Here is a 23089-nt window from a genome sequence, read left to right on the forward strand (position 1 = left end):
CTCTCTCTCTCCCCCTCCCCTCCAAGTGTTGCCAGAGTGTTGCCAGACCTCTCTCTCTCCCCCCCCCTCCAAGTGTTGCCAGACCTCCCCCTCCCCTCCAAGTGTTGCCAGACCTCTCTCTCTCCTCTCCCCCTCAAGTGTTGCCAGACCCCTCTCTCTCTCCCCCTCAAGTGTTGCCAGACCTCTCTCCCCCTCCAAGTGTTGCCAGACCCTCTCTCACCCCCCCCTCCAAGTGTTGCCAGACCCCTCTCTCTCCCACTCCCCTCCAAGTGTTGACAGACCTCTCTCTCTCCCCCTCAAGTGTTGCCAGACCCCTCTCTCTCACCCCCTCCCCTCCAAGTGCTGCCAGAGCATGCAAACAGTCACTGTCAAATGGGTGCAGTCACACGTAGATGGGTGCAGTAACACGTAGATGGGTGCAGTAACACGTAGATGGGTGCAGTAACACGTAGATGGGTGCAGTAACACATAAATGGGTGCAGTAACACGTAGATGGGTGCAGTAACACGTAGATGGGTGCAGTAAAAACACATCAGTAAACGTATTCTACCAATTTAAAATACACCGTCTACAACCACAGAGACTAACATATAGATTCTATTACTCTATGTATGGATTCAGTGTTAGGAGAGAGTCCAGTTTTAGGTGAAGTTAGTATTGTGTGGTGGTGGAGCCTGGGACCTACTCCCCTACAGCTTGGAGTTGAAGATGGGAATACCATCGTACATGTCACGTTTGAGCTTGGCCCACTCAGTCAGCCTCTGGACGGTGGTCTTGTCCCTGGTGAGTATCCGGGCAGCTTTCTGCAGCTTCTCCTGGTTCCGGTCCAGATAGCGCAGGCCCTCGGCCTGCAGCAGGTTCAGCTTCTCACCACGGCTCTCATCCAGGGCGATGTCCTCGTTTATATAAGGGTTGAAGCGGAAGTACGAGTCGGGTGGAAGGAGGGCATCGAGCATGATGTGGACTTCTGATTGGGAGAATAGGGAGGGGGTGTGAAGGTTACACAAACACACGAACGGGTCAAAATGGCACAAATACATCACCGTTGAATAACTATTTCTTAAAAATATCTTCCTCCAAGGGACAAGGTTAAGTCCCAAAAACGTAAAGATAAATTGTGGGCTACAATGGAATATCCCAAAACACAGAGTATAGACACAGAAATAAACAGTCTGAAGTTTGAGAGAGAGTCATGAGGGCAGAAACAGTCTAGATGTACCTGAAGGGACTTTTCCAATAGGAAACAGCAGGTCAGAGACATGAAAGTGAGGTTGAGGTTAGTGTTAGTTCAGGAGCTAAAACTCTGGTTCTATTAACACTATTGTCAAACTACACACCTGGAGACTAATTCTCACTACTTGTCTCAATAAGAACCCATTAAGTCTGTGGTTATAGTTAACACTGCAGCAGCTGTTCCCGTCAAGGTTACCTCACTCACGTCTCTGTGGGAATATGAGTCTCAGTTCAGGAGACGTGTGCCATTATAGTACATAACAGATTGAGTTTGACTCTGTTCAACACACTTTTCAGATGACATATCTGGAGGCTGTGTGGTGGATTCTGGGTCCCAACCAATGCTCTAGATAATATCATTATCACCACAAATACACAGATGTTGGAGGGATTGTTTTTAGTGTTCTCATTACAAAAACATTCCACCCTAGAGATATAGATCAAATAAAACTGCATTCACTCTGTTGTATCAGTGGTGAAACAGATGAGTGCTGTGTCTGTGTTGTGGTAGTGAAACAGATGAGTGCTGTGTCTCTGTGTTGTATCAGTAGTGAAACAGATGAGTGCTGTGTCTCTGTGTTGTCTGTGAAACAGATTGCTGTGTCTGTGTTGTAGTAGTGAAACAGATGAGTGCTGTGTCTGTCTGTGTTGAAACAGATATCGGTGTCTCTGTGTAGTCAGCAGGGAAACAGATGAGTGCTGTGTCTCTGTGTTGTATCAGTAGTGAAACAGATGAGTGCTGTGTCTCTGTTGTATCAGCAGTGAAACAGATGAGTGCTGTGTCTCTGTGTTGTATCAGTAGTGAAACAGATGAGTGCTGTGTCTCTGTGTTGTATCAGTGGTGAAACAGATGAGTGCTGTGTCTGTGTGTGGTATCAGTAGTGTAGTGAAACAGATGAGTGCTGTGTCTGTGTTGTATCAGTAGTGAAACAGATGAGTGCTGTGTCTGTGTTGTATCAGTGGTGAAACAGATGAGTGCTGTGTCTGTGTTGTATCAGTGGTGAAACAGATGAGTGCTGTGTCTCTGTGTTGTATCAGTGGTGAAACAGATGAGTGCTGTGTCTGTGTTGTATCAGTGGTGAAACAGATGAGTGCTGTGTCTGTGTTGTATCAGTGGTGAAACAGATGAATGCTGTGTCTCTGTGTGTGGTGCTCCTGTAGTTTGGGATGAATCTTTCCCTCTCTACACCCATCTCCCCTTTCAGAGGGGTTATTTATAACCAGCAGATTAACACGCTTAAAAGCCTGTTTTCCTCTTCAAAAACACTCTCCCCTACAGTACCACGACACTCACTGAGAGGGGCGAGTAACAGTGTAGCTTTCAGGCTGTGTTGGTGTGTACAGAGATAAGGTGTGTACAGAGATAAGGTGTGCACAGAGATAAGGTGTGCACAGAGATAAGGTGTGCACAGAGATAAGGTGTGCACACAGTTGATGTGTACAGTTGATGTGAAGTAGACCTGAAGTCATGCAGGGGCTGTGTGGGCATGCCTGTTTTACTGGGCCCCCGATGGCACAGTGGTCTAAGGCACTGCATCTCATTGCAAGAGGTGTCACTAGAGTCCCTGGTTCGAATCCAGGCTGTATCACATCCGGCCGTGATTGGGAGTCCCATGGCCCAGCGTCGTCCCGGGTTTGACCGTCAATGTAAATAAGAATTTGTTCATAACGGACTTGCCTAGTTAAATAAAATACATTTACTCTAACCACAGACTGCCTTCATCTCATCTCATCCTTACTAGGAAATGTGTTGAGAATCAAAGTGTCCATTAGAACATTATTGTTATTTTACAGCTGCTTGTTACTTTATTCTTTGTCCTATTTTACATTGTTAAACTGCATTGTTGGTTAGAGCCTGTTGTAAGTAAGCATTTCACTGTACACCTGTTGTATTCGGTGCATGTGACTTATAGAATTTGTATTGCTGAAGTGATGCAGAGATGTATATCAGAGGGTACATGGACCCACCCAGACGTACCCTCTGTGTCGGTGGCAGAGCTGATGACGTTGGTGAGCTTGGTCTTGAGGCTGGTGTACGTGGTGTTGTTTTTGCCAGCTGTCTCCACGCGGCCTGTACCCAGTGACACCACACACTGGACCGGCGTATTGGGCCACAGGCATTTACACTCATGGATGGCCAACGCTGTGGGGTTGTTGATGAGGAGACCTCCATCCTGGAGACAGAGAGAGAACGAACTATTATGATCCTGCTATTGCTATGACCATTTGGGGCTCCCGAGTGGCACAGTGGTCTAAGGCACTGCATCTCAGTGCTTGAGGCATCACTACAGACACCCTGGTTTGAATCCAGGCTGTATCACAACCGGCCGTGATTGGGAGTACCATAGGGCAGCGCACAATTGGCCCAACGTCGTCTGGGTTTGGCCGGTGTAAGCCGTCATTGAAAATAAGAATTTGTTCTTAACTGATTTGCCTAGTTAAATAAAAGTTAAAACATTTAAATAATAATAATAATAATAATACACAGTATAGATTTAAAAACAGTTATGTATATTTTCTCTTCCCTTCTGTCTAACTGGCTTTGATATGCATCATTTAGCATTTACACACTAAGATAATTTAAAAGATTTCTTTGCTTGTTGCAGTTTGGAAAGTAGGAAAAGCCAAAACGTCAGCTGTTAAATAATTTATGAACATCTGTGGAAAGGAAGGTAACAGATCAATGATGTAGTTTCACACGCACAGGACACAGACACACGCACAGGACACAGACACACGTACAGGACACAGACACACGTACAGGACACAGACACACGGCTGTATCTTTTCTCTTCCCTTCTGTCTAACTGGCTTTGATATCGAACAGCCACCCAGGACCAATGGGAGTGTATGGTCTGAGGGGTGTTGAATATGCATGAGGCTGGGGGCCTCGGGTTGGCTACAGGATCAAACACCGAGGGGCCAGCCCTCATTAGGGAGGCCAGGCTGGGGGGTGGGAGCTCTGGGGCCTGGAGTGTCTAGCTAGAAAGTCTCTGGGGGAAGATTTTAGTGTGTGTGCGCATGGGGAGGGGCAGTCAGACCTTCCCGGTGGGGGAGGGGCCCTCTCCCATCACTATATCCCTCCTGTACATGAGATATTTCTGAACTTCATTTTCAATAAATACCTAATCGTTTGCAAAAACATGTTTCATTGTTATTTTGGGGTATTGTGTATAGGTAGATGGGTGAGAAAAATATGTATTTAATACATTTTGAATTCAGGTTTAACAAGAAAATGTGGAATAAGTCAGTCCAAGGGATGTGAATACTTTTTGAAAGCAGTGCAAGTCTCAACTAGAAGATTAATACGTGTATTCCTACAAAGAAGATTACTTAAACATTGTGAAAATAAGGCAACCCTTCCTGGACTATAATACCAGTCAAAAGTTTGGACACACTCATTCAAGGGTTTTTTACTATTTTCAACATTGTAGAATAATAGTGAAGACATCAAAACTATTAACACATATGGAATCATCTCGTAAGCAAAAGTGTTAAATATATTTTAGGTTCTTCAAAGTAGCCACCCTTTGCCTTGATGACAGCTTTGAAAACTCTTGGCACTCTTTCAACCAGCTTCACCTGGAATGCTTTTCCAACATTCTTGGAGGAGCTCCCACATATGCTGAGCACTTGTTGGCTGCTTTTCCTTCACTCTGCGGTCCAAGTCATCCCAAACCATCTCAATTGGGTTGAGGCTGGGTGATTGTGGAGGCCAGGTCATCTGATGCAGCACTCCATCACTCTCCTCCTTGTTTAAATATCCCTTACACAGCCTGGCAGTGTATTGGGTCATTGTCCTGTTGAAAAACAAAAGATAGTGGGACTAAGTGCAAACCAGATGGGATGTCATATGGCTGCAGAATGCTGTGGTAGCCATGCTGGTTAAGTGTGCCTTGAATTCTAAATAAAAATCCCTGACAGTGTCACCAGCAAAGCACCCCCACACCTCCTCCTCCATGCTTCACGGTGGGAACCGCACGAGCAGAGATCATCTGTTCACCCACACTGCGTCTCACAAAGACAAGTGGTTGGAACCAAAAATTTTACATTTTGACTCATCAGACCAAAAGGACAGCTTTCCACCGGTCTAATGTCCATTGCTTGTGTTTCTTGGCCCAAGCAAGTTTCTTCTTATTATTGGGGTCCTTTAGTAGTGGTTTCTTTGCAGCAATTCGACCATGAAGGCCTGATTCTCCTCTGAACAGTTGATGTTGAGATGAGTCTATTTCTTGAACTCTGAAGCATTTATTTGGGCTGCAATTTCTGAGGCTGGTAACTCTAATGAACTTATCCTCCGCAGCAGAGGTAACTCTGGGTCTTCCATTCCCGTGGCGGTCCTCATGAAAACCAGGGCTTGATGGTTTTTGCAACTGCACTTTCAAAGTTCTTTCAATTTAAAAGTAGTTGAAATGTTCTGCATTGACTGACCTTCATGTCTTAAAGTATTGATGGTCGTTCCTCTTTGCTTATTTGAGCTATTCTTGCCATAATATAGACTTGGTCTTTTACCAAATAGGGCTATCTTCTGTATACCATCCCTACCTTGTCACAACAAAACTGATTGGCTCAAATGCATTAAGGAAAGAAATTCCCAAAATTAACTTAACATGTCACACCTGTTAATTGAAATGCACTCCGGGTGACTACCTCATGAAGCTGGTTGAGAGAATGCCAAGAGTGTGCAAAACTCAAAGCAAAATGCGGCTACATTGAAGGATCTCAAATATATGTAAAAAATATATATATATATTTTTTACACATGATTTCATAGTTTTGATGTCTTCACTATTATTCTACAACGTAGAAAATAGTAATAAAGAAAAACCCTTGAATGAGGAGGTGTGTCCAAACTTTTGACTGGTACTGTATGTGTAAACACTTCCATAGGGGTTGGTGGATGTAGGCTTGCAGATCGGTGTGTGTGCACGCTAGATGTACTCTTAATGGGAGGAAATCAGGCTGCAGACAGAAGCACTAGACAAAGTCCACTGACCAACCGGACAAAACAACTCAGTGCCTTTATCATCACGTGACCCACTGAGTGACTCCATTGTCTTTAATTATGGTAGTGGCTTAGATGTGCCATGGCAGCTTCTTTTCCTTGATAGCTGGAGTGGCCAGATTTCAAATAGCACCGAGCACAATGCCTTCCACTCATAATTAGTGTGACACACAGTCTCCCAGTCAGCCGAGAGTAGAATCATTCTGAATGCCACAACGTGTCTCAATGACTCGCCACCTGTTAGGAGCATTTATAGACAAGAGTCGGCTCATTGAAGCACAGGCTGCATCCCGAATAACAGCATATTCACTACATTCACTACACTCCTTTTGACCAGGGCCCAATAGGCCCTATGGGCCCTAGTCAAAAGTTGTGCACTATGTAGGGAAGTCTGTTTTTAAACACTGAAGAAGAGACTCCATGGTGTTATTATTATTATACTGGATCTGGGTAGAAGACTGTTTCCTAAGACTGGTTTTGCAGGTAGGAGCATTGGACCAGTAGCCAAAAGGTTGCTGGATCGAATCCCAGAGCTGACAAGGTAAAACATAATAATAATCTGTCATTCTGACCCTGAGCAAGGCAGTTAAACCCACTGTTCCCTGAAGACATGGATGTCAATTACGGTGTCAGACTTCTGATGCCATTGTATGCTTTGCAACGCTGCTTGGAGTCTTTTCAGCTGTACACTCACGGCTTTTCTTTCCCAACTGATGCCAGTGCCACACCGAAGCGCTGCTTGAGGTCTTTAGGGGGGGGGGACTTTTCATCTGAGAACCATACTGGTACGGCTTATACACTTGGACCGTTGCCATGTTCTCACAGAAAGGGTTCCTTCAGACCCGGGTGTATAATTTGGACGGGAGGGTTAAAGTTAGAAACAATTATTTACTTAGGGGCCAAACTGTGGCAAATGAGCTGGGCACACAGAAAGAGGCAACAGAAGCTGCCTGTCAAACTCAGCATGACGCAGGTCAAGGGTCACTTCCCCTTCAGAGGGATTTAGAGCTGTAATGCAAGTCTCATTTTAATACCTCTATCCCGTAGCCAATGTCTGTATAGAAAGCAGCTCTTCCCACAGGTCAAAATGTCCTCCTTTGGGTGAAGGGTACAGCCCCTCTCTATTGAGGTGATTTGACAGAGTGTAACCCCAGTGCCAAAGGCTAAACTGCAATTGAAATATTGGAGAAAGGTTCAGGACGGCAGCTTAGCAGCCCTTCAAAGTAGAACCAAAGGCAGAACAAGACAGAAAGGTGAAGCATGATGCAGAACTGCAAGCCAAAACATACTTACACTACATGCCCAAAAGTATGTGGACACCTGCTTGAACATCTCATTCCAAAATCATGGGCATTAATATGCAGTTGGTCCCTTTGCAGCTATAACAGACTCCTCTCTTCTGGCAAGGCTTTCCATTAGATGTTGGAACATTGCTGCTATAACAGACTCTCTCTTCTGGCAAGGCTTTCCATTAGATGTTGGAACATTGCTGCTATAACAGCCTCCACTCTTCTGGGAAGGCTTTCCACTAGATGTTGGAACATTGCTGCTATAAACAGCCTCCACTCTTCTGGGAAGGCTTTCCACTAGATGTTGGAACATTGCTGCTATAAACAGCCTCCACTCTTCTGGGAAGGCTTTCCACTAGATGTTGGAACATTGCTGCTATAAACAGCCTCCACTCTTCTGGGAAAGCTTTCCACTAGATGTTGGAACATTTCTGCAGGGACTTGCTTCCATTCAGACACTGATGTTGGGCGATTAGGCCTGGCTCACAGTCAGCGTTGAAATTCTTCCCAAATGTGTTTGATGGGGTTGAGGTCGGGTTTTGTGCAGGCCAGTCAAGTTCTTCCACACTGATTGAGACAAACCATTTCTGTATGGACCTCGCTTTGTGCACGGGGGGCAGTGTCATGCTAAAACAGGAAAAGGCCTTCCCCAAACTGTTGCCACACATTTGGAAGCACAGAATCATCTAGAATATCATTGTATGGGGTAGCATTTAGATTTCGCTTCACTGGAACTAAGGGGTCCAAACGAAACTTCACAGTGGGCACTATGTATTGGGGAAGGTAGCGTTCCCCTGGCTTCCACCAAACCCAGACTAGTCAGTCGAACTGCCAGATGGTGAAGCGTGATTCATCACTTCAGTGTCACGAACTGGCTCAAAGCCCGTAACAAAGGGAGACAACGTTGAGATAATGAGTAACAGAATATATATTCATTAACTAAAGCAACTAAGGAAAATATACAATGGTGTGTGTAATCAGTAGTGTAAGTGAGTGTTTTGCATGCATGAATGTGATAATGCAGGGTGTTGAAAGGTGCCAAAGCAAACAAACAAAAGGCCACCAAGAACCACAACACAATCTACAAAGGTGTCTGCATGGAGAGAGTCTCCCCCATGAATGTGGAAGAGGTGTATTTATCCTGGGAGACACCTGGCCCAGGTGTTTCCCATGAAGCTGACGACCCTCCCAACTCCGCCCACCGGCATCCTAATAAGGAAACAAGAACAAAGACAGAATATGGCAGACAGAGTGGGAGGGTCGTCACATCAGAGAACGCGTTTCTACTGCTCCAGAGTCCAATGGCGGCGAGCTTTACACCACTCCAGCCGATGCTTGGCATTGCACATGGTGATCTTAGGCTTGTGTGCGGCTGCTTGGCCATGGAAACCTATTTCATTAAGTTCCCAACAAACTGTTAATGTGCTGATGTTGCTTTCAGAGGCAGCTTGGAACTCGGTAGTGAGTTTCACCGAGGACAGACACACTACAGCACTCTGCGGTCCCGTTCTGTGAGATTGTGTGGCCTACCACTTCGTGGCTGAGCCATTGTTGCTCCTAGACGTTTCCACTTCACAATAATAGCACTTACAGTTGACCGGGCAGCTCTAGCAGGACAGAAATATGACAAACTGACTTGTTGGAAAGATGGCATCCTATGACGGGGCTAATGTTTGTCTATGCAGATTGCATGGCTGTGTGCTCGATTTTATACACCTGTCACCAACGGGTGTGACTAAAATAGCCGATTCCAATCATTTGAATTCAATAATAAACATGGTGTTGTACATACAGTGTAATATGTATGCTGGTCTGGTGTTTAAAGATAGACCTGTCCTCCTCCATACTCCTCCTGGGGAAACATTCCTCCCCTGGGGTTGTTCCCTCTCCTTCAGCCAGTAATGGTTGATACACAAATCAGACTTGTTTTAGTCAGGCCACAATATTCCTACTAGCTAATAAGGCTCTGCCTGCACCTGTGGGAGCATGTTTGACTGCTAAAATAATGGTGAATTAAACAGAATTAGCGTGTTAATGAAGAAGTAGCAGACATACGTTCCATTAAGAGCACGAGACAGGATAAAAGGATAACTAAAATAAAATAAATAGCTACAATTTAAGGGACGGTTAGTTCCTACTTCAAATTAATTCTGCTGCCATTACTGCCAAGACTTGTTGGCTTATCTGCATTGTTCCACTAAGCCATTTTTAGGGGGGGTGATTTAGATAGAACCCCATTCCCATCTAGCGTTGTGATCAGTAAAAGTCATTTCACGCATCAGCGTTTGTCAGCTCCTATTAGCAACTTCCTCCTCACAATCTCTCTCCATCCTCTCGCTCTCTCTCCATCCCTCCCTCTCCATCCCCTCTCCTCTCCCTCTCCTCCCTCCTCAATCTCTCTCTCTCTCTCTCCCGCTCCATCTCTCTCTCTCTCTCTCTCATCCTCCCTCCCTCCTCTCTCGCTCCATCCCTCCCTCTCGCTCCATCCTCCCTCCTCCCTCTCGCTCCATCCTCTCTCTCTATCCTCCCTATCCCCCTCCATCCCTCCCTCTCTCTCTCTATCCCTCTCTCTCGCTCCATTCCTCCTCTCTCTCTCGCCCATCCCTCCTTTCCCTCTCGCTCTCTCCCTCCTTGCTCTATCCCTCCCTCGCTCTATCCCTCCTCTTCTCTCGCTCCATCCCTCCCTCTCTCTCCATCCTCCCTCTCTACCTCTCCATCCCTCCCTCTCCCTCCCTCGATCCTCCTCTCTCTCTATCCTCCCTCGCTCTCTCCATCCCTCCTCTCCCTCCTCGCTCTATCCCTCCCTCTCTCTATATCCTCTCTCCATCCCTCTCTCTCTCTCTATCCCTCCTCTCTCTCTCTCCCTCCCTCCTCTCTATCCCTCCCTCTCTCTCTCTATCCCTCCCTCTCTCTCTATCCCTCCCTCGCTCTCTCCATCCCTCCCTCCTTGCTCTCTCCATCCCTCCCTCCCTTGCTCTCTCCATCCTCCTCTCTCGCTATCCTCCCTCTCCTCTATCCCTCCTCTCTCCTCTATCCCTCCCTTCTCCCTGCTATCCTCTCTCTCGCTATCCCTCCCTCTCTCTCGCTATCCCTCCTCTCTCGCTATCCCTCCTCTCTCGCTATCCCTCCCTCGCTCTCTCTATCCCTCCCTCGCTCTCTCTATCCCTCCTCTCTCTATCTATCCCTCCCTCGCTCTATACCTCCCTCCCTCGCTCTATACCTCCCTCCCTCCCTCTCTCTCTATCCCTCCCTCTCTCCCTCCCTCTCTCTCTCTCCCTCCCTCCCTCCTTCTCTTCTCTCTATCCCTCCTCCCTCTCTCTATCCCTCCCTCCCTCTCTCTATCCCTCCTCCCTCTCTCTATCCCTCCCTCCCTCTCTCTATCCCTCCCTCCCTCCCTCTCTATCCCTCCCTCCCTCTCTCTATCCCTATCCCTCCCTCTCTCTATCCCTTTCCCTCCCTCCCTCTCCCTCCTCTCTATCCCTCCCTCCTCTCTCTATCTATCCCTCCTCCTCTCTCTCTATCCCTCCCTCCCTCCCTCTCTATCTATCCCTCCCTCCCTCCTCTCTCTATCCTCCCCCCTCTCTCTCTCTATCCTCCTCTCTATCCCTCCCTCTCTCTCTCTCTATCCCTCCCTCTCTCTATCTCTCTCTATCCCTCCCTCTCTATCCCTCCCCTCTCTCTATCCCTCCTCTCTCTCTCTATCCCTCTCTCTATCTATCCTCTCTCTCTCTCTATCCCTCCCTCTCTCTCTCTCTCTCTCTATCCCTCCCTCTCTCTCTATCCCTCCCTCCTCTCTCTCTATCCCTCCCTCCCTCTCTATCTATCCCTCTCTCTCTCACTCTCTCTATCCCTCCCTCCTCTCTCTCTCCCCTCCCTCTCTCCTCCTCCCTCCCTTTATCCCTATCCCTCCCTCTCTCTCTCTCCCTCTCTCTCTATCCTCCCTCCTCTCTCTCTATCCCTCCTCTCTATCCCTCCTTTCTCTCTATCCCTCCCTTTCTCTCTATCCCTCCCTTTCTCTATCTAGCTATCCTCCTCTTCTCCCTCCCTCCCTCTCTCTCTATCCCTCCCTCCCTCTCTCCTCCCTCTCCTCTCTCTATCCCTCCCTCCCTCTCTCTATCCCTCCCCCTCTCTATCCCGCCCCTCTCTATCCCGCCCCCCCCTCTATCTATCCCTCCCTCCTCCCCTCTATCTATCCCTCTCTCTCTCCCTCTCCCTCCCTCTCTCTATCTATCCCTCCCTCCCTCTCTCTATCCCTCCCTCCCTCCCCTCCCTCTATCCTTCCCTCCCTCTCTCTCTCTAGCTATCCCTCCTCTCTCCCTCCTCCCTCTCTCTATCCCTCCCTCCCTCCCTCTCTCTCTATCCCTCCATCTCTCTCCATCTATCCCTCCTCTCTATCCCTCCCTCCCTCTCTCTCTATCCCTCCTCCTCTATCCCTCTCTCTCTATCCATCTCTCCCTCCCCCTCTCTATCCCTCCTCTCTATCTATCCCTCCTCTATCTATCCCTCTCTCTCCTCCCTCCCTCTCTCTATCCCTCCCTCCCTCTCTCTCTATCCCTCCCTCTCTCTCCTCTCTATCCCTCCCCTCTCTCTATCCCTCCCTCCCTCTCTCTCTATCCCTCCCTCCTCTCTATCTATCCATCCCTCCCTCTCTCTCTCCCTCCCTCCCTCCCTCTATCTATCCCTCCCTCTCTCTATCTATCCCTCCCTCTCTATCCCTCCCTCTCCCTCCCTCTCTATCCCTCCCTCTATCTATCCCTCCCTCCCTCTCTATCTATCCCTCCCTCCCTCCCTCCCTCTCTATCCCTCCTCTCCCTCCTCTCTATCCCTCCCTCCCTCCCTCCTCTCTCTATCCCTCCCTCTCTCTATCTATCCCTCCCTCCCCTCTCTATCTATCCCTCCCTCCTCTCTCTCTCTATCCCTCCCTCTCTCTCTCTATCCCTCTCTCTATCCCTCCCTCCCTCTCTCTATCTATCCTCCCTCCCTCTCTCTCTCTATCCCTCCCTCCCTCTCTCTCTCTATCCCTCTCTCTATCCCTCCCTCTCTCTCTATCCTTCCTCCTCTCTCTCTCTATCCCTTCCTCCCTCTCTCTCTATCCCTCCCTCCCTCTCCCTCTCTATCCCTCCTCCCCGTCTCTATCCCTCCCTCCTCTCTCTCTCTATCCCTCCCTCCTCTCTCTATCCATCCTCTCTCTCTCTCCCTCCCTCTCTCTCTATCCTCCCTCCTCTCTATCCCTCCCTCTCTCTCTCTCTATCCCTCCTCTCTCTCTCTCTTCCTCCCTCTCTCTCTATCCCTCCCTCCTCTCCTCTCTATCCTCCCTCTCTATCCTCCCTCCCCTCTCTATCCCTCCCTCTCTCTCTCTATCCCTCCCCTCTATCCCTCCCTCCCTCTCTCTCTATCCCTCCCTCTCTCTATCCATCCCTCTCTATCCCTCCTCCCCTCCTCTTTATCCCTCCCTCCTTCCCTCCCTCTCTCTATCCCTCCCTCCTCTCTCTATCCCTCCCTCCTCTCTCTATCTATCCCTCCCTCCTCTCTCTATCCCTCCCCTCCTCTCTCTATCCCTCCTCCTCTCTCTATCCCCCTCCCCTCCTCTCTCTATCTATCCCTCCTCCCTCTCTCTATCTATCCCTCCCTCCCTCTCTCTATCTATCCCTCCTCCTCCCTCTCTCTATCTATCCTCTCCTCCCCTCTCTATCTATCCCTCCCTCCCCTCTCTATCTATCCCTCCTCCTCCCTCTCTCTATCTATCCCTCCCTCTATCTATCCCTCCCTCCCTCCCTCTCTCTATCTATCCCTCCCTCCTCTCTCTATCCCCTCTATCTATCTATCCCTCCTCCTCTCTCTATCTATCCCTCCCTCCCTCTATCTATCCATCCCTCTCTCTATCTATCCATCCCTCTCTCTATCCATCCCTCCCTCTCTCTATCCATCCCTCTCTCTCTATCCCTCCTCTATCAATCCCTCCCTCCTCTCTCTATCAATCCCTCCTCCTCTCTCTATCTATCCCTCCTCCTCTCTCTATCTATCCCTCCTCTATCTATCTATCCCTCTCTCTATCTATCTATCCCTCCCTCCTCTATCTATCCATCCCTCCCTCTCTCTCTCCCTCCCTCCCTCTCTCTATCCCTCCCTCCCTCTCTCTATCCCTCCCTCCTCTCTCTATCCCTCCTCCTCTCTCTATCCCTCTCCCTCTATCCCTCCTCCCTCTCTATCCCTCCCCCCTCTCTATCCCTCCCCCCCCTCTCTCTATCCCTCCCTCCCTCTCTATCCCTATCCCTCCTCTCTCTATCCCTATCCCTCCTCCTCTCCCCCTCTCTATCCTCCCTCCTCTCTCTATCTATCCCTCCCTCTCTCTCTCTATCCCTCCCTCCCTCCCTCTCTATCTATCCCTCCCTCCCTCCTCTCTCTATCCCTCCCTCCCCTCTCTCTCTATCCCTCCCTCTCTATCCCTCCCTCTCTCTCTCTCTATCCCTCCCTCTCTCTATCTCTCTCTATCCCTCCCTCTCTCTATCCCTCCCCTCTCTCTATCCCTCCTCTCTCTCTCTCTATCTATCCTCTCTATCCCTCCCTCTCTCTCTATCCTCCCCTCTCTCTCTCTCTCTCTCTCTCTATCCCTCTCTCTATCCTCCCTCCTCTCTCTATCCCTCCCTCCCTATCCCTCCCTCCCTCTCTCTATCCCTCTCCTCCCCCTCCCTCCCTCTCTCTCTCTATCCTCCCTCCTCTTCTATCCCTCCCCTCTCTATCCCGCCCCCCCTCTATCCCGCCCCTCTATCTATCCCTCCCTCCCTCTCCTCTATCTATCCCTCCTCTCTCCCTCCCTCCCTCTCTCTATCTATCCCTCCCTCCTCTCTCTATCCCTCCTCTCCTCCCTCCCTCCCTCTATCCTTCCCTCCCTCTCTCTCTAGCTAGCTATCCCTCCCTCTCTCCCTCCCTCCCTCTCTCTATCCCTCCTCCTCTCTCTCTCTATCCTCCATCTCTCTCCATCTATCCCTCCCTCCCTCTCTCTCTATCCCTCTCTATCCATCTCTCCTCCCCCCTCCTATCCCTCCCTCTCTCTATCTATCCCTCCCTCTATCTATCCCTCTCTCTCCCTCCCTCCTCTCTCTATCTATCCCTCCCTCTCTCTATCCCTCCCTCCCTCTCTCTATCCCTCCCTCTCTATCCCTCCCTCCTCTCTCTCTATCCCTCCCTCTCTCTCCCTCTCTATCCCTCCTCTTCTATCCTCCCTCCTCTTCTCTATCTCCCTCCTTCTCTCTCTATCTATCCATCCCTCCTCTCTCTCTCTCCCTCCCTCCCTCCCTCTATCTATCTATCTATCCCTCCCTCCCCTCTCCCTCCCTCTCTATCCCTCCCTCTCCCTCCCTCTCTATCCCTCCCTCTCTATCTATCCCTCCCTCCTCTCTCTATCTATCCCTCCCTCCTCCTCTCTATCCCTCCCTCTCCCTCCTCTCTATCCCTCCCTCTCTATCTATCCCTCCCTCCCTCTCTATCTATCCCTCCTCCTCTCTCTATCTATCCCTCCCTCCCTCTCCCTCCTCTCTCTATCCCTCCCTCCCTCTCTATCCCTCCCCTCTCTCTCTCTCTATCCCTCCCCTCTCTCTCTCTTCCTCCCCTCTCTCTCTATCCCTCCCTCCCTCTCCTCTCTATCCCTCCCTCTCTATCCCTCCCTCTCTATCCCTCCCTCCCCTCTCTCTATCCCTCCCTCCCTCTCTCTATCCTCCCTCTCTATCCCTCCTCCTCTCTATCCTCCCTCTCTATCCATCCCTCTCTATCCCTCCTCCTCCCTCTCTTTATCCCTCCCTCCCTCCCTCCCTCTCTCTATCCCTCCTCCCTCTCTATCCCTCCCTCCCTCCTCTCTATCTATCCTCCTCTCTCTCTATCCTCCCTCCTCTCTATCCCTCCCTCCCTCCTCTCTATCCCTCCTCCCTCTATCTATCCCTCCCTCCCTCTATCTATCCCTCCCTCCCTCTCTATCTATCCCTCCCTCCCCTCTCTCTCTATCTATCCCTCCCTCCCTCTATCTATCCCTCCTCCCTCCTCTCTATCTATCCCTCCCTCTCTATCTATCCCTCCCTCCCTCCTCTCTCTATCTATCCCTCCTCCTCTCTCTATCCTCTCTATCTATCTATCCCTCCTCCTCTCTCTATCTATCCCTCCCTCCTCTCTATCTATCCATCCCTCTCTCTATCTATCCATCCCTCCCTCTCTATCCATCCCTCCCTCTCTATCCATCCCTCCCTCTCTCTCTATCCCTCCTCTATCAATCCCTCCCTCCCTCTCTCTATCAATCCCTCCCTCCCTCTCTCTATCTATCCCTCCCTCCCCTCTCTATCTATCCCTCCCTCTCTATCTATCTATCCCTCTCTCTATCTATCTATCCCTCCCTCCTCTATCTATCCATCCCTCCCTCTCTCTATCCCTCCCTCTCTCTATCCCTCCCTCCTCTCTATCCCTCCTCCCTCTCTATCCCTCCCTCCTCTCTCTATCCCTCCCTCCCCTCTCTCTATCCCTCCCTCCCTCCCTCTCTCTATCCCTCCTCCCTCTCTATCCTCCCTCCCTCTCTCTATCCCTATCCCTCCTCTCTATCCCTATCCCTCCCTCCCTCTCCCTCCCTCTCTATCCCTCCCTCCCTCTCTCTATCTATCCCTCCCTCTCTCTCTATCCCTCCTCCTCTATCCCTCCCTCCTCTCTATCCTCCTCTCTATCCCCTCTCTCTCTCTATCCCTCCTCTCTCTATCTCTCTCTATCCCCTCTCTCTCTATCCCTCCCTCTCTCTCTATCCCTCCCTCTCTCTCTCTCTCTATCTATCCCTCTCTCTCTATCCTCCCTCTCTATCCCTCTCCCTCCCTCTCTATCCCTCCTCTCTCTATCCCTCCCTCCTCTCTATCCCTCCCTCCTCCCCTATCCCTCCCTCCCTATCCCTCCCTCCTCTCCCTCTCTTCTCTATCCCTCCCCTCCTCTCTCTCTATCCCTCCCTCTCTCTCTATCCTCCTTTCTCTCTATCCCTCCCTTTTCTATCTAGCTATCCCTCCCTCTCTCTCCCTCTCTCTATCCTCCCCCTCTCTCCCTCCCCTCTCTCTCTCTATCCCTCCCTCCCTCTCTATCCTCCCCCCTATCCCGCCCCCCCTCTATCCCCCCTCTATCTATCCCTCCCTCCCTCCTCTATCTATCCCTCTCTCTCCCTCCCTCCTCTCTCTATCTATCCCTCCTCCCTCTCTCTATCCCTCCTCCCTCCCCCCTCTATCCTTTCCTCTCCTCTCTCTAGCTATCCCTCCCTCTCTCCCTCCTCCTCTCTCTATCCCTCTCCCTCCCTCTCTCTCTATCCCTCCATCTCTCTCCATCTATCCCTCCCCTCTATCCCTCCCTCCCTCTCTCTATCCCTTCTCTCTATCCATCTCTCCCTCCTCTCTATCCCTCCCCTCTCTATCTATCCCTCCTCTATCTATCCCTCTCCTCCCTCCTCTCTCTATCTATCCCTCCCTCTCTATCCCTCCCTCCCCCTCTCTCTATCCCTCCCTCTCTATCCCTCCCTCTCTCTCTCTATCCCTCCCTCTCTCCCTCTCTATCCCTCCTCTCTCTCTATCCCTCCCTCCCTCTCTCTATCCCTCCCTCCCTCTCTCTCTATCTATCCATCCCTCCCTCTCTCTCTCCTCCCTCCCTCCCTCTATCTATCTATCCCTCCTCCCTCTCCCTCCCTCTCTATCCCTCCCTCTCCCTCCCTCTCTATCCCTCCTCTCTCTATCTATCCCTCCCTCCCTCCCCTCTATCCTCCCTCTCCCTCCCTCTCTATCCCTCCCTCCTCTATCTATCCTCACCCTCCTCTCTCTATCTATCCCTCCCTCCCTCTCTATCTATCCTCTCCCTCCCTCCCTCTCTCTCTCTCTCTATCCCTCCCTCCCTCTCTCTCTATCCTCTCTATCCCTCCCTCCCTCTCTATCTATCCCTCCCTCCCCCTCTCTCTCTATCCCTCCCTCCCTCCCTCTCTCTCTCTATCCCTCCCTCCCTCTCTCTCTCTATCCTCTCTCTATCCCTCCCTCCTCTCCCTCTCTATCCTCCCTCTCTATCCCTCCTCTCCTCTCTATCCCTCCCTCCCCTCTCTATCCTCCCTCTCTATCCCTCCCTCCTCTCTCTCTATCCCTCTCCCTCTCTATCCATCCCTCATCCCTCCTCCCTCCCTCTCTTTATCCCTCCCTCCTCCCTCTCTCTATCCCTCCCTCCCCTCTCTATCCCTCCCTCCTCTCTCTATCTATCCTCCCTTCTCTCTTCTATCCTCCCTCCTCTCTCTATCCCTCCCTCCCCCCTCTCTATCCCCTCCCTCCTCTTCTATCTATCCCTCCCTCCTCTCTCTATCTATCCCTCCCTCCTCTCTCTATCTATCCCTCCTCCCTCCCTCTCTATCTATCCTCCTCCTCTCTCTATCTATCCCCCTCCCTCTCTCTCTATCTATCCCTCCCTCCCTCCTCTCTATCTATCCCTCCCTCTATCTATCCCTCCTCCTCCTCTCTCTATCTATCCCTCCTCCCTCTCTATCCCTCTCTCTATCTATCCTCCCTCCCTCTCTCTATCTATCCCTCCCTCCCTCTCTATCTATCCATCCTCTCTCTATCTATCCCTCCCTCTCTCTATCCATCCTCCTCTCTCTATCCATCCTCCCTCTCTCTATCCCTCCCCTCTATCAATCCCTCCTCCTCTCTCTATCAATCCCTCCCTCCCTCTTCTATCTATCCCTCCCTCCCTCTCTCTATCTATCCCTCCCTCTCTCTATCTATCTATCCTCTATCTATCTATCCCTCCCTCTCCCTCTATCTATCCATCCCTCCCTCTCTCTCTCCCTCCCTCCCCTCTCTCTCTCTATCCCTCCCTCCCTCTCTCTATCCCTCCTCCTCTCTCTATCCCTCCTCCCTCCTCTCTCTATCCCTCCCTCCCTCTATCCCTCCCTCCTCTCTATCCCTCCCTCCTCCTCTATCCCTCCCTCCCTCCCTCTTCTATCCTCCCTCCTCTCTCTATCCCTTCCCTCCTCCTCTCTATCCCTATCCCTCCCTCCCTCTCTCCCTCCCTCTCTATCCCTCCCTCCCCTCTCTATCTATCCCTCCCTCTCTCTCTATCCCTCCCTCCCTCCCTCTCTCTATCTATCCTCCTCCCTCTCTCTATCCCTCTCCTCCTCTCCTCTCTATCCTCCCTCTATCCCTCCCTCTCTCTTCTCTCCCTCCTCTCTATCCTCCTCCTCCTATCTCTCTATCCTCCCTCTCTCCTATCCCCTCCTCTCTCTCTCTCTATCTATCCCTCTCTCTATATCCTCCCCTCTCTCTATCCTCCCTCTATCCCTCCTCTCTTCTCTCTTCTCTATCCCTCCTCTCTCTATCCCTCCCTCCCTCTCTCTCTATCCCTCCTCCCTATCCCTCCCTCCCTCTCTCTCTATCCCTCCTCCTCTCTCCCTCCTCTCTCTCTATCCCTCCCTCCCTCTCTCTATCCCTCCCCTCTCTATCCCGCCCCCCTCTCTATCCCGCCTCTATCTATCCTCCCTCCCTCCTCTATCTATCCTATCCCTCTCCCTCCCTCCCTCCTCTATCTATCCCTCCTCCCTCTCTCTATCCCTCCCTCCCTCCTCCCTCCCTCTATCCTTCCCCTCCCCTCTCTCTAGCTAGCTATCCCTCCCTCTCTCCCTCCCCTCTTTCCTCTCTCTATCCCTCCCTCCTCTCTCTCTCTATCCCTCCATCTCTCTCCATCTATCCCTCCTCCCTCTCTCTATCCCTCTCTCTCTATCCATCTCTCCCTCCCCTCTCTATCCCTCCCTTCTCTCTATCCTATCCTCTCTATCTATCCTCTCTTCCTCCTCCCTCTCTCTATCTATCCTCCTCTCTCTATCCCTCCCTCCCTCCTCTCTCTATCCCTCCCTCTCTCTATCCCTCCTCCTCTCTCTCTATCCCTCCCTCTCTCTCCTCTCTATCCCTCCCTCTCTCTATCCCTCCCTCTCTCTCTATCCCTCCTCCTCTTCTATCTATCCATCCCTCCTCTCTCTCTCTCCCTCCCTCCCTCCCTCTATCTATCTATCTATCCCTCCTCCCTCCTCTCCCCTCTATCCCTCCCTCTCCTCCCCTCTATCCTCCCTCTCTATCTATCCCTCCCTCCCTCTCTATCTATCCCTCCCTCCCTCCTCTCTATCCCTCCCTCCTCCTCTCCTATCCCTCCTCTATCCCTCCTCTCTCTCTATCTATCCCTCCTCCTCCTCTATCTATCCCTCCCTCCCCTCTCTCCCTATCTATCCCTCCCTCTTCTATCCCTCCCTCTCTCTCTATCCTCTCCCTCTCTCTCTCCCTCCCTCTCCTTTCTCTATCCCTCCCTCCTCTCCTCTCTATCCTCCTCTATCCCTCCTCTCTATCCCTCCCTCCCTCTCTCTATCCCTCCCTCCTCCTCCTCCCCCTCTCTATCCTCCCTCCCCTCTCTATCCCTCCCTCCTATCCATCCCTCTCTCTATCCCTCCCTCCCTCTCTTTATCCTCCCTCCCTCTTCCTCTCTCTATCCCTCCCTCTCTCTATCCCTCCTCCCTCTCTCTATCTATCCCCTCCCTCCCTCTCTCTCTCTATCCTCCTCCCTCCCTCTCTCTATCCTCCTCCTCTCTCTATCCCTCCCTCCCTCTCTATCTATCCCTCCCTCCCTCTCTATCTATCCCTCCCTCCTCTCTCTATCTATCCCTCCTCCCCTCTCTATCTATCCCTCCTCTCCTCTATCTATCCCTCCCTCCTCCTCTATCTATCTATCCCTCCTCTCTATATTCTATCCTTCTCCCTCCTCCCCCTCTCTATCTATCCCTCCCTCCCTCTCTCTATCCCTCTCTATCTATCTATCCCTCCTCCCTCTCTCTATCTATCCCTCCCTCCCTTTCTATCTATCCATTCTTCTATCTATCCATCCTCCTCTCTCTATCCATCCTCCTCTATCCATCCTCATTCTCTCTATCCCTCCCTTCAATCCCTCCTCCTCTCTCTATCAATCCTTTCCTCCTCCTTCTATCTATCCCTCCCCTCCTCTCTATCTATCCCTCCTCTCTATCTATCTATCCCTCTCTATCTATCTATCCCTCCTCCCCTCTATCTATCCATCCCTCCCTCTCTTCTATCCTCCTCTCTCTATCCCTCCCTCCTCCTCTCTCTATCCTCCTCCTCCTCTCTATCCCTCCCCTCCTCTCTATCCCTCCTCCTCTCTATCCCTCCTCCTCCTCTCTCTATCCTCCCTCCCTCTCTATCCCTATCCTCCTCCCTTCTCCCTATCCTTTTATCCCTTCTTTATCCTTTATCCCTCCTTCCTCTCCTTCTTCTATCCCTTCCTTCCCTTCTTCTATCTATCCCTCCCTTCTCTCTTTTATCCCTTTCCTCTATCCTTTCCCTCCCTTTCTCTTCTCTATCCTCCCTTCTATCTTTCCTCCCTCTCTCTATCCCTCCCTCTCTATCTCTCTCTATCCCTCCCCTTCTCTATCCCTCCTCCTCTCTCTCTATCCCTCCCTCTCTTCTCTATCTATCCTCTCTCTCTATCCTCCTCTCTCTATCCCTCCTCTTCTCTATCTCTCTCTCTCTATCCTCTCCCTTCTATCCTCCCTCCTTTCTTATCCCTCCTCCTATCCTCCTCCCTCCTCTTCCTCTTTCTTTCTCTATCCTTCCCTCCCTCTTCTATCCTCCCTCTATCCCTCCCTTTCTCTCTATCCCTCCTTTCTATCTAGCTATCCCTCCTCTCTCCCCTTCTCTATCCCTCCCTCCTCTTTCTCCCTCCCCTTCTCTCTATCCTTCCTCCCCTTCTATCCCCTCTTCTATCCGCCCCTCTTTATCCCTTCCTCCTATCTATCCCTCCCTCCTCCCCTATCCGATCCCTTCTCTCTCTCCTCCTCCTCTCTATCTATCCCCTCCTTCCTTCTTTATCCTCCTTCCCTCCCTCCCTCTATCCTTCCCTCCTCTTCTCTAGCTATCCCTCCCTTCTCCTCCTTCCTCCTCTATCCTTCCCTCCTTCTCTCTATCCCTCCTTCCCTCCTCCTCTATCCCTCCTTTCCTATCCTCCCTTTATCCCTTATCTCTCCTATCCATCTCTCCTCCTCTCTATCCCTCCCTCTTCTATCTATCCCTCCCCTCTATCTATCCCCTCTCCCTCCCTCCTCTCTCTATCTATCCCTCCAATTCTATCCCTCCCTCCCTCCTCTCTCTCTATCCTCCCCCTCTCTCTATCCCTCCCTCCTCTCCTCTATCCCTCCTTCCTCTCTCCCTCTCTATCCCTCCTTTATCCCTCCCTCCTCTCTCTCTATCCTCCCTCCTCTTCTATCTATCCATCCCTCCCTCTCTCTCTCTCCCTCCTTCCCTTCCTCTCTATCTATCCCTCCCCTCTCCCTCTATCCCTCCCTCTCTATCCCCCTCTATCCTCCCTCCCTCCCTCCCTCCTCCTATCTATCCTCTCCTCCCTCTCTATCCCTCCTTCCTCCTCTATCTATCCCTCCCTCCCTCTCTCTATCTATCCTCCTCCTTCTCTCTATCTATCCCTCCCTCTCCTCCTCTCGATCCTATCCCTCCCTCCTCCTCTTCTATTCCTCCTTTCCTCCTCCCTATCCTTCTATCTATCCCTCCTCCTCTCTCTCTATCTATCCCTCCTCCTCTCTCTATCCCTCCCTCCTCTTTCTATCCCTTCTCCCTTCTCTCTCTTTATCCCTTCCTCCCTCTCTTCTATCCCTTCCTCCCTCTCCCTCTCCCCTCTCTTCCCCCCCTCTCTATCCCTCTTTATCCTTTCCTTCCCTATCCCTATCCTCCTCTCTTCTATCCCTCCTCTTCTTCTATCCCTCCTCCTCTCTATCCATCCCTCTCTCTCTCCCTCCCTCTCTCTATCCCTCCCTCCTCTCTATCCTCCCTTCTCTCTCTCTATCCCTCCCTCTCTCTCTCTTCCTCCTCTCTCTATCCCTCCTCTTCCTTCTCGACATCTATCCCTCCCTCCTCTATCTATCCCTCCCTCTCTATCTATCCCTCCCTCCCTCTCTCTATCTATCCCTCCCCCTCTCTATCTATCCCTCCCTCTCTATCTATCCCTCCTTATCCCTCCCTCTCTATCTATCCTCCTCTCTATCTATCCCTCCCTCCTCCCCTCCCTCTCTATCTATCCCTCCCTCCCTCTCTCTATCCCTCCCTTCCCTCTCTATCCCTCCCTCCTCTCTCTATCTATCCTCCCTCCTCTATCCCTCCTCCCTCTCTCTATCCCTCCCTCCCTCTCTATCCCTCCCTCCTCTCTCTATCCCTCCCTCCCTCTCTCTATCCCTCCCTCCCTCTCTCTATCTATCCCTCCCTCCCTCTATCTATCCCTCCCTCTCTCTATCTATCCTCCTCCTCTCTCTATCTATCCCTCCCTCTCCTCTCTCTATCTATCCCTCCCTCCCTCTCTCTCTATCTATCCCTCCCTCTCTCCCTCTCCTCTCTCTATCCTCCCTCCCTCTCTATCTATCCCTCCCTCCCTCCCTCCTCTCTCTATCTATCCCTCCCTCCTCTCTATCTATCTATCCCTCCCTCCCTCTCTCTATCTATCCCTCCCTCCCTCTCTATCT

General features: G+C 51.0%; 1 protein-coding gene across 1 annotated transcript in view; it reads right to left on the minus strand.

The window, feature by feature from the left end:
• Positions 1–255: 255 nt before the first annotated feature.
• LOC112218894 (calcium-independent phospholipase A2-gamma) overlaps positions 256–23089 on the minus strand; it is a 47288-nt gene continuing 24454 nt past the window's right edge. Inside the window, 2 exon segments of the mRNA XM_042301801.1 lie at positions 256–967; positions 3212–3407. Of these exon segments, the coding sequence (XP_042157735.1) occupies positions 690–967; positions 3212–3407 (474 nt within the window). The 3' untranslated portion in view covers positions 256–689.

The sequence above is a fragment of the Oncorhynchus tshawytscha genome, linkage group LG19 (assembly GCF_018296145.1).
Source record: "Oncorhynchus tshawytscha isolate Ot180627B linkage group LG19, Otsh_v2.0, whole genome shotgun sequence".
NCBI lineage: Eukaryota > Metazoa > Chordata > Actinopteri > Salmoniformes > Salmonidae > Oncorhynchus > Oncorhynchus tshawytscha.